The sequence below is a fragment of the Naegleria gruberi genome (genome assembly GCF_000004985.1).
Source record: "Naegleria gruberi genomic scaffold NAEGRscaffold_12, whole genome shotgun sequence".
NCBI lineage: Eukaryota > Heterolobosea > Eutetramitea > Acrasida > Naegleriidae > Naegleria > Naegleria gruberi.
Window position 1 is genome coordinate 204580 of NW_003163315.1, and position 22956 is coordinate 227535.

At 34.1% G+C, this 22956-nt stretch overlaps 11 protein-coding genes across 11 annotated transcripts; 5 read left to right on the top strand and 6 right to left on the bottom strand.

Annotated features, from left to right (window-relative positions):
- Positions 1-53: 53 nt before the first annotated feature.
- On the bottom strand, positions 54-1865 carry NAEGRDRAFT_88208 (Rab-GAP; the record flags this gene model as incomplete). The annotated part of the gene is made up of 4 exons (XM_002679782.1): positions 54-822; positions 870-1665; positions 1778-1799; positions 1848-1865. 4 exons carry the CDS (start codon positions 1863-1865, stop codon positions 54-56), a joined length of 1605 nt encoding a protein of 534 aa, XP_002679828.1.
- Positions 1866-2094: 229 nt separating this feature from the next.
- Positions 2095-3471, bottom strand: NAEGRDRAFT_64958 (uncharacterized protein; the record flags this gene model as incomplete). The annotated part of the gene is made up of 1 exon (XM_002679783.1): positions 2095-3471. The coding sequence occupies one exon, from the start codon at positions 3469-3471 to the stop codon at positions 2095-2097; it is 1377 nt and encodes a 458-aa protein (XP_002679829.1).
- Positions 3472-4442: 971 nt separating this feature from the next.
- On the top strand, positions 4443-4889 carry NAEGRDRAFT_31919 (uncharacterized protein; the record flags this gene model as incomplete). Its single annotated transcript, XM_002679640.1, has 1 exon — positions 4443-4889. The coding sequence occupies one exon, from the start codon at positions 4443-4445 to the stop codon at positions 4887-4889; it is 447 nt and encodes a 148-aa protein (XP_002679686.1).
- Positions 4890-5034: 145 nt separating this feature from the next.
- Positions 5035-7332, bottom strand: NAEGRDRAFT_64960 (kinesin-13; the record flags this gene model as incomplete). The annotated part of the gene is made up of 1 exon (XM_002679784.1): positions 5035-7332. The coding sequence occupies one exon, from the start codon at positions 7330-7332 to the stop codon at positions 5035-5037; it is 2298 nt and encodes a 765-aa protein (XP_002679830.1).
- A 230-nt stretch (positions 7333-7562) lies between these two features.
- NAEGRDRAFT_64961 (uncharacterized protein) lies at positions 7563-8715 on the bottom strand (the record flags this gene model as incomplete). Its single annotated transcript, XM_002679785.1, has 2 exons — positions 7563-8326; positions 8409-8715. 2 exons carry the CDS (start codon positions 8713-8715, stop codon positions 7563-7565), a joined length of 1071 nt encoding a protein of 356 aa, XP_002679831.1.
- Positions 8716-9178: 463 nt separating this feature from the next.
- On the top strand, positions 9179-11746 carry NAEGRDRAFT_57422 (EF-hand domain-containing protein; the record flags this gene model as incomplete). The annotated part of the gene is made up of 1 exon (XM_002679641.1): positions 9179-11746. The coding sequence occupies one exon, from the start codon at positions 9179-9181 to the stop codon at positions 11699-11701; it is 2523 nt and encodes an 840-aa protein (XP_002679687.1). The 3' UTR covers positions 11702-11746.
- Positions 11747-12793: 1047 nt separating this feature from the next.
- On the bottom strand, positions 12794-13186 carry NAEGRDRAFT_64963 (uncharacterized protein; the record flags this gene model as incomplete). The annotated part of the gene is made up of 1 exon (XM_002679786.1): positions 12794-13186. The coding sequence occupies one exon, from the start codon at positions 13184-13186 to the stop codon at positions 12794-12796; it is 393 nt and encodes a 130-aa protein (XP_002679832.1).
- Positions 13187-14414: 1228 nt separating this feature from the next.
- On the top strand, positions 14415-16562 carry NAEGRDRAFT_78949 (uncharacterized protein; the record flags this gene model as incomplete). Its single annotated transcript, XM_002679642.1, has 6 exons — positions 14415-14976; positions 15021-15412; positions 15438-15459; positions 15600-16130; positions 16291-16316; positions 16421-16562. The coding sequence occupies 6 exons, from the start codon at positions 14415-14417 to the stop codon at positions 16544-16546; spliced, it is 1659 nt and encodes a 552-aa protein (XP_002679688.1). The 3' UTR covers positions 16547-16562.
- Positions 16563-16758: 196 nt separating this feature from the next.
- Positions 16759-19396, top strand: NAEGRDRAFT_64965 (uncharacterized protein; the record flags this gene model as incomplete). The annotated part of the gene is made up of 2 exons (XM_002679643.1): positions 16759-17901; positions 18308-19396. 2 exons carry the CDS (start codon positions 16759-16761, stop codon positions 19394-19396), a joined length of 2232 nt encoding a protein of 743 aa, XP_002679689.1.
- Positions 19397-20812: 1416 nt separating this feature from the next.
- Positions 20813-21734, bottom strand: NAEGRDRAFT_3026 (uncharacterized protein; the record flags this gene model as incomplete). The annotated part of the gene is made up of 2 exons (XM_002679787.1): positions 20813-20878; positions 20928-21734. Coding segments are annotated over 2 exons (873 nt in total), but the record flags the coding sequence as incomplete, so codon positions are not given.
- Positions 21735-22407: 673 nt separating this feature from the next.
- NAEGRDRAFT_64967 (uncharacterized protein) lies at positions 22408-22916 on the top strand (the record flags this gene model as incomplete). Its single annotated transcript, XM_002679644.1, has 2 exons — positions 22408-22558; positions 22609-22916. 2 exons carry the CDS (start codon positions 22408-22410, stop codon positions 22914-22916), a joined length of 459 nt encoding a protein of 152 aa, XP_002679690.1.
- Positions 22917-22956: the final 40 nt, after the last annotated feature.

Consider the following 22956-nt stretch of genomic DNA (forward strand, 5'->3'; position numbering starts at 1 on the left):
AATATAATTGATAATTCAATTTTAATACTACTATTATGTTAACATTTACAATTTTACTTTTTTTGTGTTCTAAACAACTCTCTGTACGATAAAATCTTTTTCTTTGAGAAATTTCTAATGCCAAAACTCTTCTTGATGAGTTGACGACAATCAAACATCTTTTGTGAACTATCTTTGAGAAGCATAAAAGCTGCTTGGAAGTCATTACACTTCATTAGTTCCTTTTCGAGCAGTGTAAGATAGGTCATACCAATACGATATAAAATCTTGTACTTTTCATGAATAAAGCAATCCCAAATTCTCAATGCCGTTTCTACTGGGAATGATGTCAAATAGAGGCAGAGGAACCAATTTGGAGAAACCATAATAAATAAATTAGACTCCAGTTTCACCAGATGGTTTGTTACCTTGGGTATTCTATCTAAACAAAGATGTTGCAAAACAAATGATTCAGAATAAACACCTTCCATACTTGAATCATACAAATCTGGTGGCATGTAACGATCTATAATTCTATCAAGTGTGAAAAATGCTTGTTGCACATTCATTCCTACCACTAACATTATACCAGCCAGGAAGTTCATTGATTGACAATATCCAACCTTTGGATTATGTAATGAGTACAAATAGAGAACATTTCTCAAAGCAATTTGATTGTGTGGATCTTTAAAGAATGGATGAGTTGGGAATGTTCTATCAACATCCTTACAAATGCAAACGAAATTCTTATCCTTTTCTCTTTCATCAATAGGAATAGCGAGTGCCTTTTCTTTCAAGTTATCAAAAATATCTTTGTGTGTTAAATATTGATAGTTTGCTCCACTAAATAATTAATATCCACTACTACTGATCATCAATAACACACTTACCTAATAATATACCACATTACTGCTCTGTATTCCATAGGAATTCCCTTTCTTACTAATTTTTTAAAATCATTGGATTCTTCAATAAAGTGGAAAATACGTTGTTGTTCATATTCCTCTAAGGTTGTAAATCCCTTAGCTCCGATATTGTGCTTTTGAATAAATTCTTGCCATCTCTTTCTTTGACTTTCAATTTTCTTTGCATTAAAATCCTTATGTTTTTCAAATAATTCCTTCATATCTCTGACATTTCCATCATCATCAGAGAGATCAAATCCATAATTTTCAAGATACTTTTTACTAACATCAACAGGTTTTGCTTCCATAATTTCCAAATCTAATGTTTTTGTAGCAATACCAATTGTTCCTGAAGAATCTTTACGAACAAAATCAACCTGTTCAACATCAACTTGTATCTGAGCAACAGCAACAGCAGAAGTAACACCTACATTACCAGCAGCAACACCATCACCTACAGAAGAAGAAGAAGTCGATGGTGCATTGTTTGTTGTTTCATCCATTTTTTCAAGGCTTTTTTCGTTCTTTCCGTTGCTACTGTTGATGTTATTAGCTGTTGATGAACTATGATTGTTATTGTCCTTGTTGGTATCATCCTCTTCATCATCATCAGAGGAGGAGGAGGACATGAGATGGAATGGATCATCGTCCTCTTCATCCAATTTAAAGGTTCCATCAATGATATTTTGTTTGTACTTTTCAAAATCCTTGTCGGTGATGAGATTTTGTTTGTGATAGTTGGAGAGGAGATCTAATTGTTCCTTTTGCTCTTTGGATAGTCCTATTGTTGTTATTGTTATTGTTGTTATTTGTTGATGTTATGATTGTTATTGTTGTTCATCAATGTTGAAATGAAAAAATTGGTTAATAATTGTTGTTGATTGGTGACTTACCAAAGTGCTCTACTGGGTTGGGCTAGGTAACAATGTTAGTTGTGATGATTTTTCTCATGTAATCACTTACCACGTCAGATGAAATCATTTTTTTCACAATAAATTTTCAATCACTTGACAGATAACGTTTGGTTGACAAATAATACCGCAGACAGAAGAATGAACAAAATAAAACCATGATTATTAAGAAGTACTCGACAAATAAGATATCAAACGGTTGCATCGCGATTTTTGGCTCTTGTTTAAGAAAGTCCTCGAAAAAAGTTGTCAATTACTACTAGAAACTTGTAAGTTGTAAACTCAATTATTGTTAAATTTTAATGGAGAATCAACATGCTGGCAACAAATACTGCCAAAGCAATTGCTGAAATGAAATTGAAGGAGCCAGAATTTACAGAGCTTGCTGGTTGAATTGGAGTCAATTGAACTTGTTCAACATATGGAACAATGTCAACATCCATATCTAAACCTTGGAAAGAAGAAGTGACAACATAGTTGGCATCTGCAAAGTTTTGGTTCATGCATTTGTAGTATTGAGCGAGTTGTCTTGCACATTTTCCTTTGAAAAGAGTTGATTCAGTATCAATGAAAGTTCTCTTATCATTGGTCAACTTGAATGGCCTTACAAGTCCATATTGATTCCACAAACAAGCATCAAAATTGATTCTGAAACCTTCACAAGTAGTCTTCATGCAGGATCCTGATGAAGTGGAGGTAATATTAGATCCTGGGCATAGGCAATAGTCAACTTCAAGTGACATTTCATTAACAGTGTTATATGAAGGAACACAATCTGTAGAAACTTTACAAGATTTTGAAATCGATGCACAAACGGTATTATTACAATAACCACTGAAGCATTCATCATTGGCAGAACATGTCTTTCCATTTAGGACGCTATTTCTTCTGACACATTGATTATTTCTGCACATCATGAGCTTAACTCCACTTGGTCCACATTCATTATCACTGACACAATACTCACCTGCAGCTGCAAGCTTGGATTGACAAGTGGATGCTACAGCAGAGGCTGAGGTTTTTCTACAGATGCCAACACATGTTTTGTCGCTAGTACATGTCTCACCAATATTCAATGTGGCCACACATTGGTTTGTACTACAAATCAATCCACTTCCACAGACAGATAATTTTCCATCCTCAATCATTGAACAATTTGCACCAACAGCAGTCTTGGTGTTTGTGGCCATACAAACAGAATTGTAACAGGTTGAATCAGCTACACAAGTTGAAATTGTGTAATTGTTAGTTTGCTTAAAGCATACTCCACCAACTGGGAGAGTTTGTTCAACAGTCATAACTCTACACTTTCCAGCATAACAAACTGAAGGCATGGATCCAGTTAAAACACACTCCGAGTCAGAAATACAATTATCGCCTGTATATCTAGCTTCGGATACACAAATTCCATTTCTACAAGCCATTACACTCAAGATGCAGTCAGAGCTCTTAGAACATTGTGTTCCTCTCTTTTGTGTAAAGATATCCGAAATTTTCTTACAAGAGTTGGAATTGAAAACACTTCCTATTAAACACTTATTACCAGTCTTTCCGTAGAGTGCAATATTATCATCAGAGGCAAAGAATGAGGTACAGCTTTGAGCATTAAGGAAACCCACAAGAGCCAATGAGCAAATCAACAATAATAAGGTGGCACCAGAAGAGATGTTTTGCATTTTTTATAAACAGAAAGCACATCCATGTTGAGTTTTGCTTGTCTATTAAGGATGAATCCTTTTAGCACACACTTTTGGATACACCTATATTAGTTGACCAAATGTAACTATTGAAGGGAGTGAAAGATAGTTTATCAAATCTCCAATAATAAACCTCGTATGTTTGGTTGATGAACTTTTATCAGCCATTTATTGGTTCATAGAACAGTAAACAATTTCTTTCAATTCAATCAAAACACTTTTTAAAAAAAACATACAAGATGCCAAGAGAAGTTTATGAAGGAGAAGGTGGTGCCTCATTCGGTGGAGATGAAGCTGATACAGGAGATTTTGATAAGGGAAGATGGCTGGATAGTGTATTATTTGATATGAACATTGATCCAATGATTGAATTGGGAGAGAGTGAACATCCGAATACAAGCTTATTTGATGATCATTCTGATATTTTGGAAAAGATCAAGGATCAAAACGCCTTTAGAGTTGCTCCATACTCTGGAACACCAATGCCAAAGGTTAATCCTGAGAGTGGTGTGTTACTCTCTGGAAAATATGCTGAAGAAGACTTGAAGGTTTCCTTCAATCCAAGTTTGTTTGATATTTGCAAATTTACATTCTTCCTTAGAGTATTTGTTGATGCTGAATCAGAAAACGTTGTAACCTTTGGAGAATCATACAGATGGTTGGGTTTATTCAAGAATAGACTTACTTTCAATAATCAAGATCAAGCTGTGCAAATCAATGCCATTATGGATAATGCATGGAATGAAGTCATGTTGAGCTTTTCTTATGATCAGGATTCAAACTCGGGAAATTGTTTATTGATTGTAAATGGAAAGGAATATGATGCTCCTTTGAAAGAACCTCTTAGTATTCTCAGTGCAGGAGAAAGAACAATTAGCTTTGATAGTGGATTCTCCTTTGTAAATTATTCAAATGCAAGATGTTTTAAGGGAATTGTTGGAAGTGCAATCATGCTCAACCAACCATGTACAAGCTTCTCAGAATTGAAGCAAGTTGGTGACTTCTTGCTCGCCAATCACAAGAAGCCAGTAGATTCTTATGCATCAGCAAAGGATGTCAAGATTGATGTTGCAGAACCTGTTCACATTGAATCTGAAGACGAGTATAATAAGATTGTGAAAAAGAATAGATTGCTTGTTCTTGACTTTTTTGCTACATGGTGTTGCCCTTGTACATCAATTGCTCCTAAATTTACTCAATTGGCAAACAAGTATAAGGATGCTGTTTTTGTAAAAGTTGATGTTGACCAACAACCTTCAATCATGTCAAGATATGAAGTGAACTGTATGCCAACATTCGTCTTTATTAAAGATGGAGCAGTAATAGATAGATTGGAAGGTGCTGACTCCAAGACTCTTGAATCCAAAGTTAAATCATTGGTAGAGCTTTTACAATAAATTAATAACTACTAAATAATTCAACTTCTTTTACTATTATGCTTTCTTTAAAAGAAAGTTTTCAAATCGTTTCGATCTTATCAGAAAGAATTTGTCTTTGTCATTTAATTACAAATTTAAGTGTTTATTCACTTAAGAATAAACATTAATTTAATTGGAAACTTCTGCTCAATATTTCTTCTTCTCGCAAGTGTTGTTTGAATTCCGCCAGCTTGTTTCTCAAACTTTTGATGGCTTGAATCTTTCTAACCAAAATACAATCTAAGCTTGTTACATATTTGTCTATTGTTGATTGAGGTTGATCAACATCGTTCAGTAATTCCATTTCTTGTTTCATTAATTCCATAATGTCATCAATATGTTCTCTGTGTTGGGCAATAACCTCTTCTTCCTCGTCTAAAATCTTACTGATTAGTTCTTCGTGAGCTCTCTCAAGTTCTGCCTCTCCTACATCTTGGAAGTGAGGAGGTAAAACAACTTCATTATTTTCTTGCATAATATCGGCATCATCAAAATCTTCATCATCTAAATCTTCGTCCACAATGTTATCAGAAGTCTCATAGTCTTGTTTATCATAATCCTTAATATCATATTCTTGCTTATCATAGTCATCCATTTGCATATCATCATCTTCAACTTGATAATTATCAACTTGATAGTTATTATTCACTCTCATTTGGTTATTGATATTTTGATTAATGTTCATATTTTCGAACACTGGTTGTTGGGGTTGAGGAGTAGGAGTGAGATCTTGCCTTGGTTTAGCGGCAGCTTTACCATTTCCACTTCTGAGTTCTTTAACTCTGTCAGCATATCTCAATGTATTCAAACTGTGTTCGCACGAATTAGAAGATGGTGAGGCATTAGCAATCATTACAGTCTTGGAGTTTCCTATAAAAGAATCTTTCAATACTTCTGTCAGTTTGCTTCCTCTGAATGGAACGTGACTCTTACCACGATCCAAAGATCTAATACATTCCTTAAGTGCCAACAAACTCTTATTGATATCAGCACCTTCCAACCTTGTTTGCTTGTCACTGTTCTTTGTATCAGCACCTCGTTCAGAACCAGCAAGATCTATGAATGAGAATTTACCATATGGCTTATCATTGTACTTTAAAACAATTTGTAATATAGCATGGGAACGTGAGGAGTCAGAGTTAGCACCAGTTGAACCAGTAGCTCTGATGGAAAGACCTGTATCTATCATACCCATCAAATCTTCTACACTATTTACACTATTTTCTGTCAATCCGCAAATACTGACCATATTCTTAGCATCTTCACGAGCAAATACCTTCTTTCTATTATTCAACAAATCAAATAATTTACCACCATAAATTTCATAAAAACTGATCCAAACACTCAATTCTGACGAGAGTCTTTGAAAAATGTCACTAGCAGCAAGTAAATATAAACCCTTTTGTCCATTTTTACCCATCATGGTAAATGTTTTACCACTTCCTGTTTGTCCATAAGCGAAACAAGTGGCTTTACCCTTATTGAAAATGTGATCAACAAGTGGTCTAGCAGTCTTATTATAAATTTCAACGTTATCACAATATTCATCAAATATTTCATCAAAACAGAATTGATGTTTTTCTACAAATTTTGTAAGATCGACTTTTTGTTTAGGTTCGTGTATAATTAACTCGTTATCATTTACAACTTCCAAAATATCAGTTTCACCTCTATTCTTTTCGTTATCATTAAGAGGTCTTTTACGAACAGCAACTACAATATTTGATCTTTGTCTTTTGCCAGCTGCTGGTGGTTGAGCTTGTTGCTTATTAATGATATTATTATTATTGATAATGTTATTGTTGTTGCTAACAACATTAACCATTGGTTTACGAGGTTGTTCTTGTACAACAGGAGTTGATTTCACTGGATTCCTTACTACTTTTGGTTGAGCATTATTTTGTTGCATAATTTGTTGGAGTGATTGTACTTTTGGAGCTTGGAATTGAGGTTGAGAAGATGCTGGTCTCTTATTGACCACATTATTATTGTTAACTTGATGGACTTCAAAGGCATCGAAATTGGTATCGTTATTGTTACCCATATTATTCACGGCAGCATCCCAATCATAGAGTGATTCTTCGGCATTGCCATAATTTTCTTTCTCATCATCAACAAATGCCTGTGCTTTAGGATTCAAATCTAAAGCAGGACATCTATTGAGTGCCATTTGTTCATTCTCAAAATTTCCACCTGATGATGAAGATGATATATTTTTCTTGGCCACTTGTATTAGTTCAAAGAATTTTCTTCTATCTCCTCCGTTGGATACACCAATTTTATTGGCGACATCTTGTACTGATAGCTGTGCAATAGCTTCAATACTGGTTACTCCGTTTAATTTTAATTGAGAGTAGTAATGATCGAGTGAAGCCTTCTCGAGATATTTAAACAATACAGAAGAGGCGCTCTCTGAAGGCATAATGATGTTACTTCAATTTTTTTTTAATATTTAGAATTTGGAGGTTTAAATTTTGGCGCCAACTTGTTTTGTAACGTTGTATTGAATTGCCCCGCCTAAAATAATTCATTGAGCATCGAAATAGATTCTTCATTATCTGTATTATCTCAGTAGGCCAATTCATGAAATTGGAAGAATTTTTCAATGTGGTTTTATTTACAGGTGTCCTAGAGGTGTGTTATTCGTTTGATTTACTTTTGCAATTTGCTCAATGCAACACCTACTGTGAAACCACTGGCAAGCATTGATGCTACACCAATCATTCCACCAAAACTCAAATTAGCCATTTGGGATAAACCTTGTCCAGAAGTGCAACCATGTCCAGCTCTTGCACCAAAGAGTAATAAGAAACCAGATGCTATAGCCCAGCACTTTTCCTTATTACTGAGCTTCTTTGGTTCAGCACGAGTACCAGCAAGATAGGAGGAAAAATAACTTCCTCCAACAATGCTCAAATCAGAAATCAATTGCCACAAATATTTAGCACTCTTTGAGATTGTGAATCTTTCAAAGTACTCTTGCTCAACTGGCAAGTATCTAGTAATAAATGTTACTGCAGTAACAAATGCGGACGAAGTTCCCAACGTAGTTTTACAAATTAGATTAACTGGTACTTGGAGAGCTCCCAAAGCAAGACCAGAATAAATTGGGTGCCATTGTCTTCTCTTGAGGAGACACTTTTCAGTACTGATGAGATCAGTCTCTGGAGTTGGAAAGAGCTTTTCCAAAGTACAAGCAATACCAACAAGCATTGTACCTACTGGCAATGCAATGCTCCACATTGGTTTACCAAGAAGTCCATGAAGAGTATTGAATGATCCTGGAACTTCTGTGGATTCCAATAAACTGTTAACAGTAGGATTATTGATCACAATTCCATAGACAGTAGCTCCAATAATACCACCCAACAAAGTATATAAAGAAGATGGTACACCTTCACCAGCTTGGGCCAAAACTATTAATTTCCAAATCAAAATCAGCATTCCAAAAAAAGAGAACTGTTAAATCACATACTCACAAAAAATAGTAATACTAACCTGTACCAGGACATGCACCTCCTAGAGCCATTCCAACACCCATAATAGCACCTCCAGAGATTGTACTTCTGAGATTAATATTAATTGGGGAGAGTGTTGCAACACCCATCAAATCCAACAAACCCAAAGAAATTGTACTTGCTCCCGAAGCAGACAAGAAGGTCTTCATCATGGACCAACTTTTTAGAGCCATTTGGTTCTTAATATTTTCAGGAGAGGACATTCTACTCTTTTGCAAAATTATACCAAAAGCAAGACCTTCTGGAATACCAACACTGATGGCAGCAGTACAACTTGGACTAGACATTTTTTATCTTTTTGCTTAAAATTGTTTTTGTGTGGTTGTTTGAGCATTTATCTGAAAAAGAGACTGTCAAGTTTTCTTTGGTCCGTTTTAAATGTTCGTCGCAAACATGATGTTGATAATGACCATGATTGGCCATGTCCATAGCGGCGAATTAAGGAACACTCGAGAGGACTAGGATTGAAAACACAGTGTAGTAGGTACAACATTAGAGGTGAAGTTTAGAGATGTATCTTTTGTTGTATCGATTAAGATTTAAGTTCATTCTCGTTATTAGTTACTAACATACAAGTTAATAAGAAAACAATGTGAATACACCTTCGGAAGTATCATCACTACAAAATATTTGATTGGATGACAAATGTTGTAGAGAAATGGATGATGCAATCCATACAAGTTGAAAAGAACAAGTAAATTCAACGGTTTCCTATTTTTTTATTATTTAAATATTTATTATTTAAAAAAAATGAATCAATCGCCTAATCATCTTCTTCAACACTTTAACGATTTGGATGCCGAATTTCATCAGGCGGATAAAGATAGGGACAATATTTTGATTCCACCTGAAGCTAAGGTTTATTTTGACCAATTTGCTCTTCCTCTTCCTGTGATGAAATTTATTTGGGGATCTTCAAAAACAACTCCAGCACCTGGCTTGACTCTTGATGAATTTAAACATGCCATGCAAATGATCCGTCAAGAACTTATGAATCCTGGAAGTCTTCCTATTAATCAAGGTGGACCAAATTTCCAACCACCACAACAACAAGGTTTTGATTACAGTATCAGATCAGAAGATCGCGATACTTATGAAACCAATTTTTCCAATTTGGCTAGAGGAAAATATACAATTTCTTATGATGAATGTATGAATTTCTTCTCCAAAGCAGGTCTTCCTAATGATATTGTAAATACAATTTTCCAATTGGCTGATTTTGAAAAGAACAGAGTTTTGGACAAGGAAGAATTTGTGATTGCTATGCACTTGTTGAGATTAAAGAGAAAGATGCCAAATATGCCAATTCCTAACCAATTACCACCTGTTTTAATTCCTCCATCTAAAGCTAATGTTACACCAACAAGTTTGTCTGCTAGTCCAAGTTTGAGACCAAGAAGTGAATCAACAACTAGCATGGATAGTATTAATGCCCCACCAACACTTGTTTCTTCATCAGGAACTCTTGGATTTAACAACATGTCTGGTGGTTTAACTCCTTTGAATAATTTTGGAAATAATATGATGATGGGAGGTCCACCACCTTTGAATAATTTTGGAGGTCCAAACATGATGGGAGGAGGTTCAAATCAAATCAATGTTGGTCCTGTTAGAGATATGGAAAATCAAATTAACAGAGTTCTCGATGAAACCAGAATGTTAAATCAACAATCCTTCCCACTCAGACAATCTGTTGAACAAAATGATCTCAGATTAAACGGTCTCCGAGAAAGAAAGGCTGATTTGGAAAATGATTTAAACCAAGTTCGTCAAGAATTTGAAAGTTTAAAGATGCAAAATCAAGCTAAGGTTGAAGAAATCAATTCTCTTGAAGCTCAATGCTATACTTTCGAACAAGAAAGAATGGAATTCCAAAACCAAATTCAAAGAGTTAGACAAGAATCCATGCGTCTCGAACAACTCTTTGAAAGAGCTCAACTCTCTTTCCAAAGTGCAAGTGGTGTTGTTGATGCATTGAAAAGTGAATTGGAACAAGGTGTTAACGAACTCATTCACCATAAAGATGAATTATTCAGGTTGAAGAACTCAACAGACCAAGGAGATGAACAAACACACATGATTGAACAAGAAATTAATAATGCCAAGAACGAATTAATGATGGTTAAACAACAATTGATGGAAGCTAGACAAGCCAACGAAGAATTACAATTGAAGATCCGTGGTTTGCAAGTTCAAAAGCAAGATGTTGAACAAACAACTTTCCAAACCAAAACCGAATTGAGCAATCTCGTTTCCCAAAATGATGATCTTAAGAATCAATTGATTAGAGTTCAAACCGAATTTGAAAGCCAAAAGCAAAAAGGTGTTCCAAGCGCTAAGCTTGTCAAGCTCGCATCTTTTGTTAAACAAATCCAAGAATATATTCAAAGCTTTGATTCTGCTCTCCAAGAAGAATTCCCAAATGATACACCTTTGCAACTCAAGCAAGTCTCACCTATCAGCACAACAGTACCTATTACAAAGGCCAGTTCTGGATTTGGAGGTTTTGATAACGACGACTTTGGTTTTGATAACAAAAATGGTAATAAGGGAGGCTTTGGCAATGACGATTTCGGTTTCAATGTTCCACCTCCAGTTGTCACTGCAAACACTACCAAGGTTCCAACACCATCTTCTAAACCAGTAACTCCAAGCACTGGATTTGTTAATACTGTTCCAACTGTCAAAGCCCAAAGTCCAAGCTTTGAGCAACCAAAGACCAATACTGGATTTGGAGGTTTTGATAACGACGATTTTGGATTTGACAACAAGTCAGGAAATACTGGGTTTGATGCTGATTTCAGTTTTGGTAACGACTTTGGCAAACCTGCTACTACTTCCCAACCACCAAAGGCAAGTTCAGGATTCGTTAATGACGATTTCGGATTTGATGCCAAGCCAGCCACATCTCAACCACCAAAAGCCAACCCTGGATTTGGAGGTTTTGAAAATGATGACTTTGGTTTCGATAGCAATAATGGTAATAAGGGTAGTTTTGATACAGATTTCGGATTTGAAGCTGATTTCAACAAGCCAGCCACAACTCAACCAGCCACCACTAAGCCAGCTGCTACTCAACCAGCTCAAGCAACTGGTTTTGATGATTTTGGTTTTGATAACAATACTAACACAACATCTGGTGGGTTTGATGATTTTGGATTTGACAACAATGCTACTAAATCCACTTCTGATCCTTGGTCTGATTTCTCAGCATCAAACTCTACAATCACAAAGGAAGCTGCTCAAGATGATTGGGCTTCTAGTGGTTGGTAATTTTCCTAATTTATTGTAATTAAAACATGTAATCTTAATCAAAAATTTTTGGGTTTTGCAATCTTTTTTTGAGTTGAGGATTTCTTTCAACTAGAGCGCCTAATTTGAAAACCTCTTTTTGAGCTAGGCTTTGTCCACTTTGATAGAATTCGTCTGGACTGACATGGTTGTGCACAAACCTTCTTTTCTTGTAGCAGTCAATGGATGCCACAGGTGTATTACACAATAAACATTTCAGTTCCTTGTCTTGATCGTAAGCCTGATGAGAATACCTCTCAAAACATTCGTGACACATTGCCAAATGCCTTCTCAATGGTGAATCATTTGAATTTTTTGAAAAACAACTTACCTGCAAGGATTGAAAATAATATCAGCATCGTCACTAAAGCAAATGCAACAACTTTTCCCATTAGTTATCACATCTGGTTGTTTGTCATTGGAATGATTCGATCCGATCACCATTGAAAGAGTGCTTAAGAACTCATTCACCTTTTTTCGAATAAAACTCAGTTGAGTTTTGTTATACCTATCCGATAATTGTTTCGGATTATAGTCCAACAATTGGAAATCATTTACATGAATCATATGGATTGATTCTCTCGCACCATTGATATATCCATCCTGATAAATTACTTTACTCTTTAAATAATCCTTGTAATAAAACAACAATCTCCGAATCAAAGCACAAACTAAGTATAATACAAAAAATCCCTGATCTCGCTTATAATAATTTACAATATAATAACAAATGAAAAATCCATCACTCTCGTATAATATTAATCCCCACCACAATAATCTACAAATTATAAAAGGAATACTCAGAATTTGAAAAAATTCAGGAGTTTTCCCAACAATAAACAATGGAATGAAAGGATGTATCAGTGCCAAATATCCATACGTTTCATAATCGTCTAAGTAATTCCCATCTCCAAGTGTAAACATTTTTTTGGCTTGCTATTTTGAAGAATTTGATAAAAATAGTTGTGATTTGTTTTACATCAAGACAATTAATGCAAAATTAATAAACAACCATCAATTCCTGGATTAATTGAACAAGTATTGCCGAGCCAAATAATCTAGTGATGGATGTGTTTATTCCATTGTCAAGATGTGTTTATGAGTACCAGTGGTTGCTTCGGAATCGACAACTACAACATTCAGGACTATACTTTCATTCTTCATGGAACACATTCCCTTATCACTACAAACATACAATCTACAATCAATAGTGACAGTAACAGGTGTGGATGATGTCTTGTGTCCATTCAATTGAATATCAATTTTAGTAGCAGCTCCGAGCTTTCCTGTGGCTGGTGATGAGATGGAAACAATGCTTTCATCACTGGATTTAATATTGAAACTGTTAGGAGCATCCTTATTCAAGTGGATTCCATTTTGTTCCTGGAATGAAATGGTATACTTTCCTCCTGCAGAGGCACTGATTTGAAATTCTGATGGGATTTGGATTGTCTTACTTCCGAACATTTTTTTTGATTGAGTTTTTCATATTTCTATTATAATTAATATGTCATTGTAAAGAATATATGAAGAGTTATAAAATTAGGCGAAATTAGTGACCTCTATTTTCTTTTTCTTTTGGTGCGAATATTGTAAATTAGTGCCATTTCAATTATCGTTTCAATAATTGAAATAACTTTCTCAAAATCCAAAAGATTCCTAATAAGCTAACATATGGAAATATGTATTGCATAAATTCCCTACTTATTGCAGTGGAAGAATCTTTTCTCTGTTTTGATTTAGCAAATTGTTTAGTTTTCTCAGATTTTGTTGATGAATTAGTGAAAAAGTAATCAAACATTTCAGAAAACCACTCATTCAATGAAAATTGCGAAACAAACTTCTTGTAATCAGTCATGAACTGTTTTTCCTTCTGATGAAAAGATTTGTACTCGCTCATTAATTTAAGGACTGATTCATGCTCATCCTTTGTCAAATTATTCATTATCCAATCATACAAATGTGGATATCGACTCCAAGAAAAATTAGGAAATGCTCTATAATATTCAATTAAATCACCCGATGTAAGAGTTTCATTATTTTCACTTTGTGATTTGATAATTATTAATTCATTTCCAGAAATTAAGAATTGCTTCTTGTTCGGAAATAAAACTAACTCTCCACTTTTAATGTACTCTATCGGATCGATGCTGTTCTCATAAAAAGGCTTTGTCATCCTCCCTCTCGATAAATCAATCCGAATTAAATCGTCATTTGAATAATTAAACGTTCCGAATGTTGTTGTTTGATTTTTCAACTTTTCATCCCTCTCCTCCGAGTTTATTGATTTTATCTTCTCTTCTTCCTGTGATAATTGATATTGCAACTTGCAGATATCAGCAAGGCTCAGTTGCGTCATTTTTTTTACTGTAAATTAATCCTAAAATCATTGATAATTGGCATGAAATTCAAAGTCTATTATCACTACTTGTTGGTAAAGCACACAGAAAATATTACTCATGTTCTCTTAATTCAAGATAATACCTCATGATCCTATTGGGATCAGCTACACTGAAATAAAATTTTTTACTGTAAATTGAAATATTTTACAAAATAATTGAAAAATCTACTTTACAATATCATTGATCAATCCAAACATCCAATCCAATGCCTCAGTCCACGTTTATTCAGGTAAGGAATTTGAGAAAACAATAATCTGTCACTTGTAATTTCCACATGATTATAATTAAAAAAAATGTCAACACCTCCACCTTCCTTCCATCACCATACAAGTCGATACGAAGTTGAAGATGGTTATGTAAATGATGGACTAAACTATTATCATAACGATGAGACATCACATAACCATGCGGAAAGTGAAGGTGAATTATCATCCAATTTTTCACATCAAAATTTCTTCCAAACTCCAAATCAACCACAATCACAACAACAATCACAACAACAAGAGGATTACTTTTATCCACAACAACAATATTATCCACCTTCTTCTCCTTATTCGTATCAGATTAGACATGCCACATCAACGAATTCTTCACAACAGTCAACCGAGTCTTTTTTTACATTCATTAATAGATATGAAAAAGATGAAGCAAGAGAGGCTGAAGAACAAGAATCGAAGGGAAAATCAGAAAATGTTTCGGATAAAAATCAATTAAATTCTGTTTCGGAAACAAAGGATGATATTTCAATATTGTTGAGAATTTATTCGAGGAGATTTACACCAGAATGTGTTGGGCGTATAGTTTCGTTTCTTCCAGTTTCTGTGTCATCATTAGTCAGTAAATCCTATCAATTGGGTAAGTTTTTAATTATTTCGAATATATTATTAACTGTTTGTTAGTTTTTGATGTCACCCATTATAAATCCCTCTATCAATTTGGGTACAATCACTATTATTCGAAACAGAGTGAACACATTTACAAACGTGTCAATGCAACATGGAAAGAAACTCTATTAGAAATGTACAAGATGCAATTCAGAGAAAAGGAACAAATTTTGTCGAGTAAATTTCCTCATCCCTCTGTAAAACTCACTCAAAATTTTATGGGATTTGTCAACTCTGAAGATTTATTTAATTTAAAGATTAAGAATGATTTTGAAAATAGAAAATTGAGATTTACAATGATCACCTATGAAAAGTATAATACATCTGATATGTTCAAGCTCTTTACAAAGAATAATCAGAACAAAATTTTATTGGATGACAATCTCTCTGTAGAATACGAAATGAATGTAAGTTTGAAATTATAATTTTCAGTTGACCAAGAATGATTTGTTCAGTATGTTGGATATTTATTACCTGGATCACATGATTTTTCCAATTTTGAAAGTGCAGATGCAATTATTTTAACATACAGCGTCATTGATTTTAATTTATTTTACACAATGTCATCGTGGATCAATTTATTGGAAACAATAGCTCCAGATGTTCCTGTAATTTTACTTGGCACTCATGCTAACTATAGAAAAGATTCCCATATCATGTCAAAATTGAGAAAGAAGGAACGTTATGTCATGAGATTTATGGAATGTATTGAACTTGCCAAGAGATTTAATATTCTCTCATATTTGGAAATGGATGCCTGTAACTATGTTGGATATGAAAAGGAGATTTCATCTTGTGAAGAGGAAGAAAAGCATCATATTGAACCAAATCAATCCAATCATTCAGAAAATATAATCAATGAAGAATCAGTGCCTTCTCAACAATCAACAACTAATAATGAATCTCAAATCTTATATGATGATGACGATGTTCCAATAGAGACAATCATTGATATTTCATCAGAACAAGTACTTACTCCATTTATTGAACTACCAGATAACATCTCCAACCAAATTCATCAAACTCTAATTGCATCTTCCAAGGCAGCCATTCATTTTGCTCATGTAAATAATGAAATTTCTATCAGAAACTTTTGGAAAGGAACAACCTCTTTCTACAGTGAATGTATGCCTTCAAGAAAGTGTTCCATCCAATAAAGATTTCAATTTTGCCTTCTCTCAACCTTGCCTCCCAATAATATTGAGGTATTTAAAAAGGAATTTGTAAAGCCAAAATTCGTTCCGAAAATAATTTTTCTCTTTAAAAAAAAAATTTAAAATGCCAGGTAAAGAAGGTGGTAAAGTCAAACCAGTACGTATTTTGTAGTTCTTTTTTGAAATGCTCACTAATAACCAACTATAATTTGTATGATGAAAATTATTAAAATAATAACAAATATTGATAACGGAAAATAGTTGAAGAAGCCAAAGAAGGACGACTCTGTTATGGATGAATCTGATGTTGCTTTCAAGCAAAAGCAAAAGGAAGAAGCCAAGGCTCTCGAAAAGGCTAAACAAGAATTGGCCAAGAAGAAGAAATAAATTATCTTCCTTTTTGAACACCAACGAAATTATATCTGTGCTGAAACATCATATCTTGGCAATTTCTCTTGCCCTACATCATCACAAAATAAATTTTCTAGTAGATAAATTTAAATTTAATTAGTGTTGTAACGTTATTGAAATTTAAAACCGGCTTATACAAAACAAGGGAACATGACAACAACTTACACACGCAAGTTCATAACAAAAAAATGTATTATTACTTTGGTGCAATTCCAATTTGCATTGTGAAGGATTTTGAATTGATGAATAAGAAATTCGTCAATCATGCTAATCATCAACAAGCTGACAAACTGATGAGTCCATTGGTAGCTTGTTGGAAATATCATTCCGCATGTTTTTCCTCTTTAATTAGCAAGGAATTGGATGCTCAGGGAAGATTAGTTCGAATGTTCTTTTACAATTTGGAGCAACAGATGAATGCAATCTCTTTTCAATTGTGTTTATTGGATGAAGATGAAAGGCCAGTGAATAGATTTGATTCTTTCTATCTGCCCCAGCTCATAGCAAGAAGTGTCTATTGTATCTGTACTAGACTTCATTCATCATTAACAGAGTGCAATTTGGAGTCTTCTTTCCAGGATGTTTCAGAACAATTTGGAAAGGTAGTCGAGTTTTTGGTTGGTGGAATGGAACATGTAAGGAGTACGAAGGGATTTGATGAATGTGTAAGAAGGTTGACAATTCTAATTGTTAGTAATGAGTGTAATGCAGAGTTTAAACAAGCTCTCTTGTTGATTTACTTATCTTGCTTATGTGATAGATATGTAGATATTGAGGTGAAGAGTGAATATCCATTAATTACTTACACCAATGAGTTGGCCAGATTGATTTCTTATCCGATTGACTCGAATAGAATTGTGGAATTTGTTTCAAATGATTTTTATAAGAATTTTGAAATTACAAAAGATACTCAACTTGAACATATTTTGGATGATTTTGAAAATGAGGAAACATTGGAAAATAACCTTATTGCTTTTACACAATATTCATATTTTGAGAAGACTGTTTTTGCTCCTCAATTAAGACAATTGAGTTTTCCATTCTTGAAGCAGACACCTTTCGGTGATTGCCAAGAGTTGAATCTTTTTGAGATGTTTATCAACAATTTTATATTTAATCATCAAACTAAAAAGTATGATCTTTCATTGCTTCCAGATAATGTCAATTTCAATAAGGAAATTGAAAGACTTTTATTGGACTATGATTTAGATCCTAAACATGTAAATTGCCTTTCTTTTAGATCCAGATATCACACAATTTTACAAGGAAAACCAGAGGTCTTTCAATATGTTAATGCAAGCTTTTTAACTGAACCAGAAAAAGATTACGAAGTGGATGTGTCAGCCTTCAATATCCTTGCATATTGTGAGTGGCTATTTGGTATTTCATTAGAAAAGAAGGCTCCACTCAACAAATTCCTCAATTTCGATTCCTATCTCGAATTAAGAAAATCAAAACAGGATAATTCCTGTTCCATCTCCTATGAGGATATCACCATATTGAAACAAGCTAGATTGAGATTTTGTTTGGAAAAAGGATTCAAGAAGGAAAAGAAACAACTTGAATTGGCTTTCAAAGAACTTTCTGCCAAGTTGACCACAAAGGATAGATCAATAGAAATCAAAATGGACAGAACAACAAAACAAAATCACAACCTAATCATTGCCAAGTATCATTCTCTCAACAACAATAATTTATCATATGAAATAATAGCAGATCAATATGGAGCTCATGTAGCCACTTACCGAAATGCAAAATAAAGTCTTAAAACTTTTTGGCGCCAATTTTGGTGGTTTTTCAACTTTAAAAAAAATGAGCGAAGAACCACAAGAAATCCACGCAGAGAAACGATCGAGGAGAGCAAGAAGAGTACCACGGAATAAAACACAACAGGATGCAGCAATAGGTCTTGATGAGTCTGTTATTATTGATGAGACCAATCAATCTATAATTGCAACAACTGTAGAATCGGAGAAAGAGGAACAAACAAATAATAATCAATCAATTATTGTACAACAACAAGAAAGTCAAACTAAATCTTCAGAGAATGTGCTCACCACAACTAAATTATTATCAATAGAGAAGATTTATAAAATAGTTAGGAGCAAGATTGAAAGTTCTAATACATCATCTGATGATAATGATAATTCAAAGTTTGTTTTGACATTGACTGAGAATCAAATCAAATTACGTCTAAACATTGCAAAGGAGAGGAAATTAGCCTCATTACCAGAGGCTGTTGTCAATAAGATTTGTGACATTTTCTCAATTGCTGTTTGTTATTTGTGGAAAGTGGAGGAAAAACAAAACTTTTTACTGAATTGTTTTGGATCTTCATACATGTTGGCTCTTCGTGAAATATTAATGAAATTTTACATTCCTCTGAAAGATGATCCAATGTCAAATCAAACCCTTCGATTTCTTGTACCTGAGGAAGTGAAAGATTATGAAAAGCTTGACAAGATCTTGGAAGAGCAAGAAAAAGTTATTTCAGCAATGAATACAAGCAAAACTACTTCTGAAAAGAAAGAGAGTGACGTTGATTCATCTCTCTATGAGCTCATTCAGAAACACCAAGAAAGATACCAAAACAGGCAGAGTAAATTCCTTACAGGGCTAGCAAACCCAGAAAATTTCCTTAAAGATGCCGACCTATTCAGACAACAAAGAATCAAAAAGTCTGAAGCACAGAGAAAGCAAAGAAAAGCTATGCTTGATAGAAAGAAGTTAGCACATTCAAGCACAATCAAAGCTGAATCACTTCCAGATAATAGATTTACAGCTGGTATTAAGGTTAAGAGCAAGAAAAAGAAAACCAAGAAATAAAGATAATTTGTAAATTATTCATTATTTGATTTTGTTTTTTTTGGTTTTTGGCTGCTCTTCAAATGAGTTGTGAAATTGGAGTTGATTTGTAGAGATTTCAGTTGCGGTTTTTTTTGGACGACCTCTAGTCTTACCAGTATTTGAGAATTTGCATTCTTTCCCCAATCTAAAACATCTACTACAAGGATCCTTTCCATCACATTTCTTTTTTGCTATTCTACATGTACTACATGCCATTTTGGTTCGTTCTGGGCTGAATGAAGAGTTTTCCTCATTGCATGTATCATTAGAAGATGTCGAAGAATTAGTATTTACAGGATGATATGGTTTTCTCTTCAATGAGACATCTGGTATCTCTTTTGTGGCATTCATGTCAGATGTCGAATGATTTACATGAGATATTTCCCGTCCTGCATGCATGTGCATGTTGTGATAAGATGCATGTTCAGATGAAGATACATGGTTGGTATGTGTTGCTACAGTGCATGTATCAGTGTTATTTGCATCATGCTTAACATTCATGTTACATGAAGTGTTTATAGATGTGCCTTTCGCATGCATATCGTCGGTTTTCATTGGAAAGGTAGAATGATAGGAGAGTGGATGGTGGATTTGGGAAGAGGATACTGGAGAAAATGGCATGGGTGAAGTATGTTTGGTGTTGTATTTGGTCAGTCTGTTGGATGAATTAAACACTTGGTGCATCATAGAAGCATGTATGTTATTGGCATGTAGATCATAAAGTAAAGATGATGGACTTTTGCTACCTGTTGGTGGTCTAGAACGGCTTGATATCTGTGATGATTCAGATAGGAGTGTATTGATTGGTGGAAGTCTAATGTCTTCTTGATTGGGAGAAGGTGAAATAGATGAATAATTGTGGAACATGTGACTGGATGTACCAGCATTGTCTCCCTTCATCACAGATGATGCTGATCCATTAGATGGTTGTATGTTATAAGGTACATCATTGGTTGGAGGACTAGTAGTATTGGTAGTATTGGTATACTGTGATGTAAAGTATTGTTGCGAGGAGTAAATCGGTGGAGAATGATGGCTGCCTGGCATTGCCATTAACATTTTGTTTTGGATTAGTTGAGTTGTTTTTTTTGAGTAAGAAGGCGACTAGAGTCGCAATCATAAAGTAGGGTATGTCTTTTGAATCATTGTGTTTTTGTTGTTTAGTAGCCAAAAAGGCCCAATCGACTGAAATTGTTTGATGGCTTGGTGACATGTTCATATGAATTGTGATTCAACACTATTCTAAAACAAGCAAATGTTGGGTAAATAACAAGAATACATGCGGCTCATTTGTTGCTTGATTCCCTTCAATTTTGTCAATGCTGTTTAACCCGCTACTTTTTGGGTTCCCTGTCAAAATATGTCAAAACTCTTTTATGGAAAATCAGAGTTTCCAATAAAGCCGGTTAATGAAGCTGCGAAGTCGTTTGGATTGTCTGCGTGCACCCAGTGAGATGCATTCTTTAATTGTTTCTCAAGTTCAAACAAAGTACAACTATTGAAAACTTACCTTAATTGTTTTGAATTTGGCGCGAGGAAAAAATAATTTTGTAATTTCCTCGTACTTGTCTGTGACGTACATTGAATTCTCTCCTCTCAAAAACAAAATATTATCGTAATTATATTGAATTGGTGCTAATTGAGCGTAAATACCAAGAGGATCATCTCTTACTTTGAATGGGAAGGAACCAATTTGAATTAAATATTCTTCAATAACATCTAAATTACATCTCCATTCCCATTTGACAGAGTTGTCGTCCAACGTTTTTCTCATAAGATTAGTAAGAAGGAATAAACGAACATCCCTTGAAATGTTTCCATTTGATAAATCTTTGAGAATTATCTCAGCTTGATTTCTAGTTTTAAGTTTGGAAAGATCTATTCCTTTCATTGCCTTGATGTGATTTTGAATAACCCATCTAGAGTCTTGAGTATAATCAACAGGTGAAATATCCACGACTACTATCTTGTTGAATTTTTTCAATAATTCCTTCTCGTTACCATTCATAGTTTCTCTTAAAAGCATGTTCATGATAGCTTTACCAGACATGGAGTGTCCGACCAGGTTTACTTTTTCTAATTGTTGTTCTTCACATAAATTCAAAATATCATCAGCCAAATCATCGTAGGTCATTGATTTAGTATGAAGACTTCTTCCGTGATTTCTACAATCCATCAAGAAGGCTTCTCTTTCTCCTTTCAATAATTCTGGATGATAATTATTGATGAGGGAGACATAATTCTGACTACTTCCCAATAATCCATGCATAAATAATAGAGTATCTTTTTTAATAATCGATTCCGAGCCTCCATTTGTTTTTAATTCTTCATATTGTCCTCGAGAATATTGTTTTCCTTCCGCATCAAATCTTAGGAAGAACAAATGACTATCAAGTACTACATCTTCATCATCATTCTTCTTATTAGAGAGACAATGTCCAGTAGAAAATGAAACTCTCTGTATTGTTGTTGTATCAAATAATAAATTAATTGTTTTTTTCAATTCAAGTGCGTAATGTTGTTGTGGAAAGTGTGAATGTTTGACCCTTGTGAGAAGACCTCTTCTTGGGCTTGACGTGTTGAATGTGAGTCTGTTCATTTTTTTAGACAGTCAACTTGCTAAAATATTAAAAGAGGAAATTAGATGACCATGTTGGGCATGAACACACAAACCAAGTCAATTAAATACTATTCTTTCATTAATTTTCCTCCCTTGGCCTGTTCAGTATTTTATGCGCAATCTACAGTTTCAATTATGAAAAACTGTAGATTATTAAGCACCATTTCCTTCTTGTAAAAACATTGTTCATCATTACACTTGTACAGTTGCAAGACACAGTTAGCTTTCTTGTGATTGACTCTAATATTTAATCAGTTAGTATTCCAATATTCAATAATAGGAAATGAGCAACAATGGAAGATAACAACAACTGTTGCTGTGAAATTCCTTATTCAATTAAAATTAATAAAAAAATCCAAAAACAAAAAAAATGAAAAGTTTCTTCAAAGATTTTTTTGGTGGTTCTCGAAGTGGTGATGACAATCAAGAAACAACAGATTTAAAACAAGTATCCGAGTGGACAAAGGCTGATTTTTTGGAATATATTCATTCAAAGGAATTGGGAGATATTATTTTGGAGTGTAGGTTTAAATTCAAATTTTAATTAATCAATAATCGGAATGGATTAAAGCTGTGAAAGAGAGTGATTACTTTGATCAAATTACAGATTATACTAAATTAAACTTCTCGGATTTACTTGTAATTTTAACAAACAATGATGCCTCCACTGTTTTAAATTCTCTTGCTCACGATTATCCATCAATTTTCAAACCAATTAAAAAGTATGACAGTTATTTGCACACTAGTAATTCTGTTTCTGTGATTAGACACAGCGGAATGGATAAAGCAAATATGTTCGATAATTATGATGGACAGCACATTAACGATGATACTGCTCCAACACAACAAACCACCACCATCGAAGAAGAACAAAATTAATTTATCATCATCAAAATAAATCTCAATTGTAAATAAAATT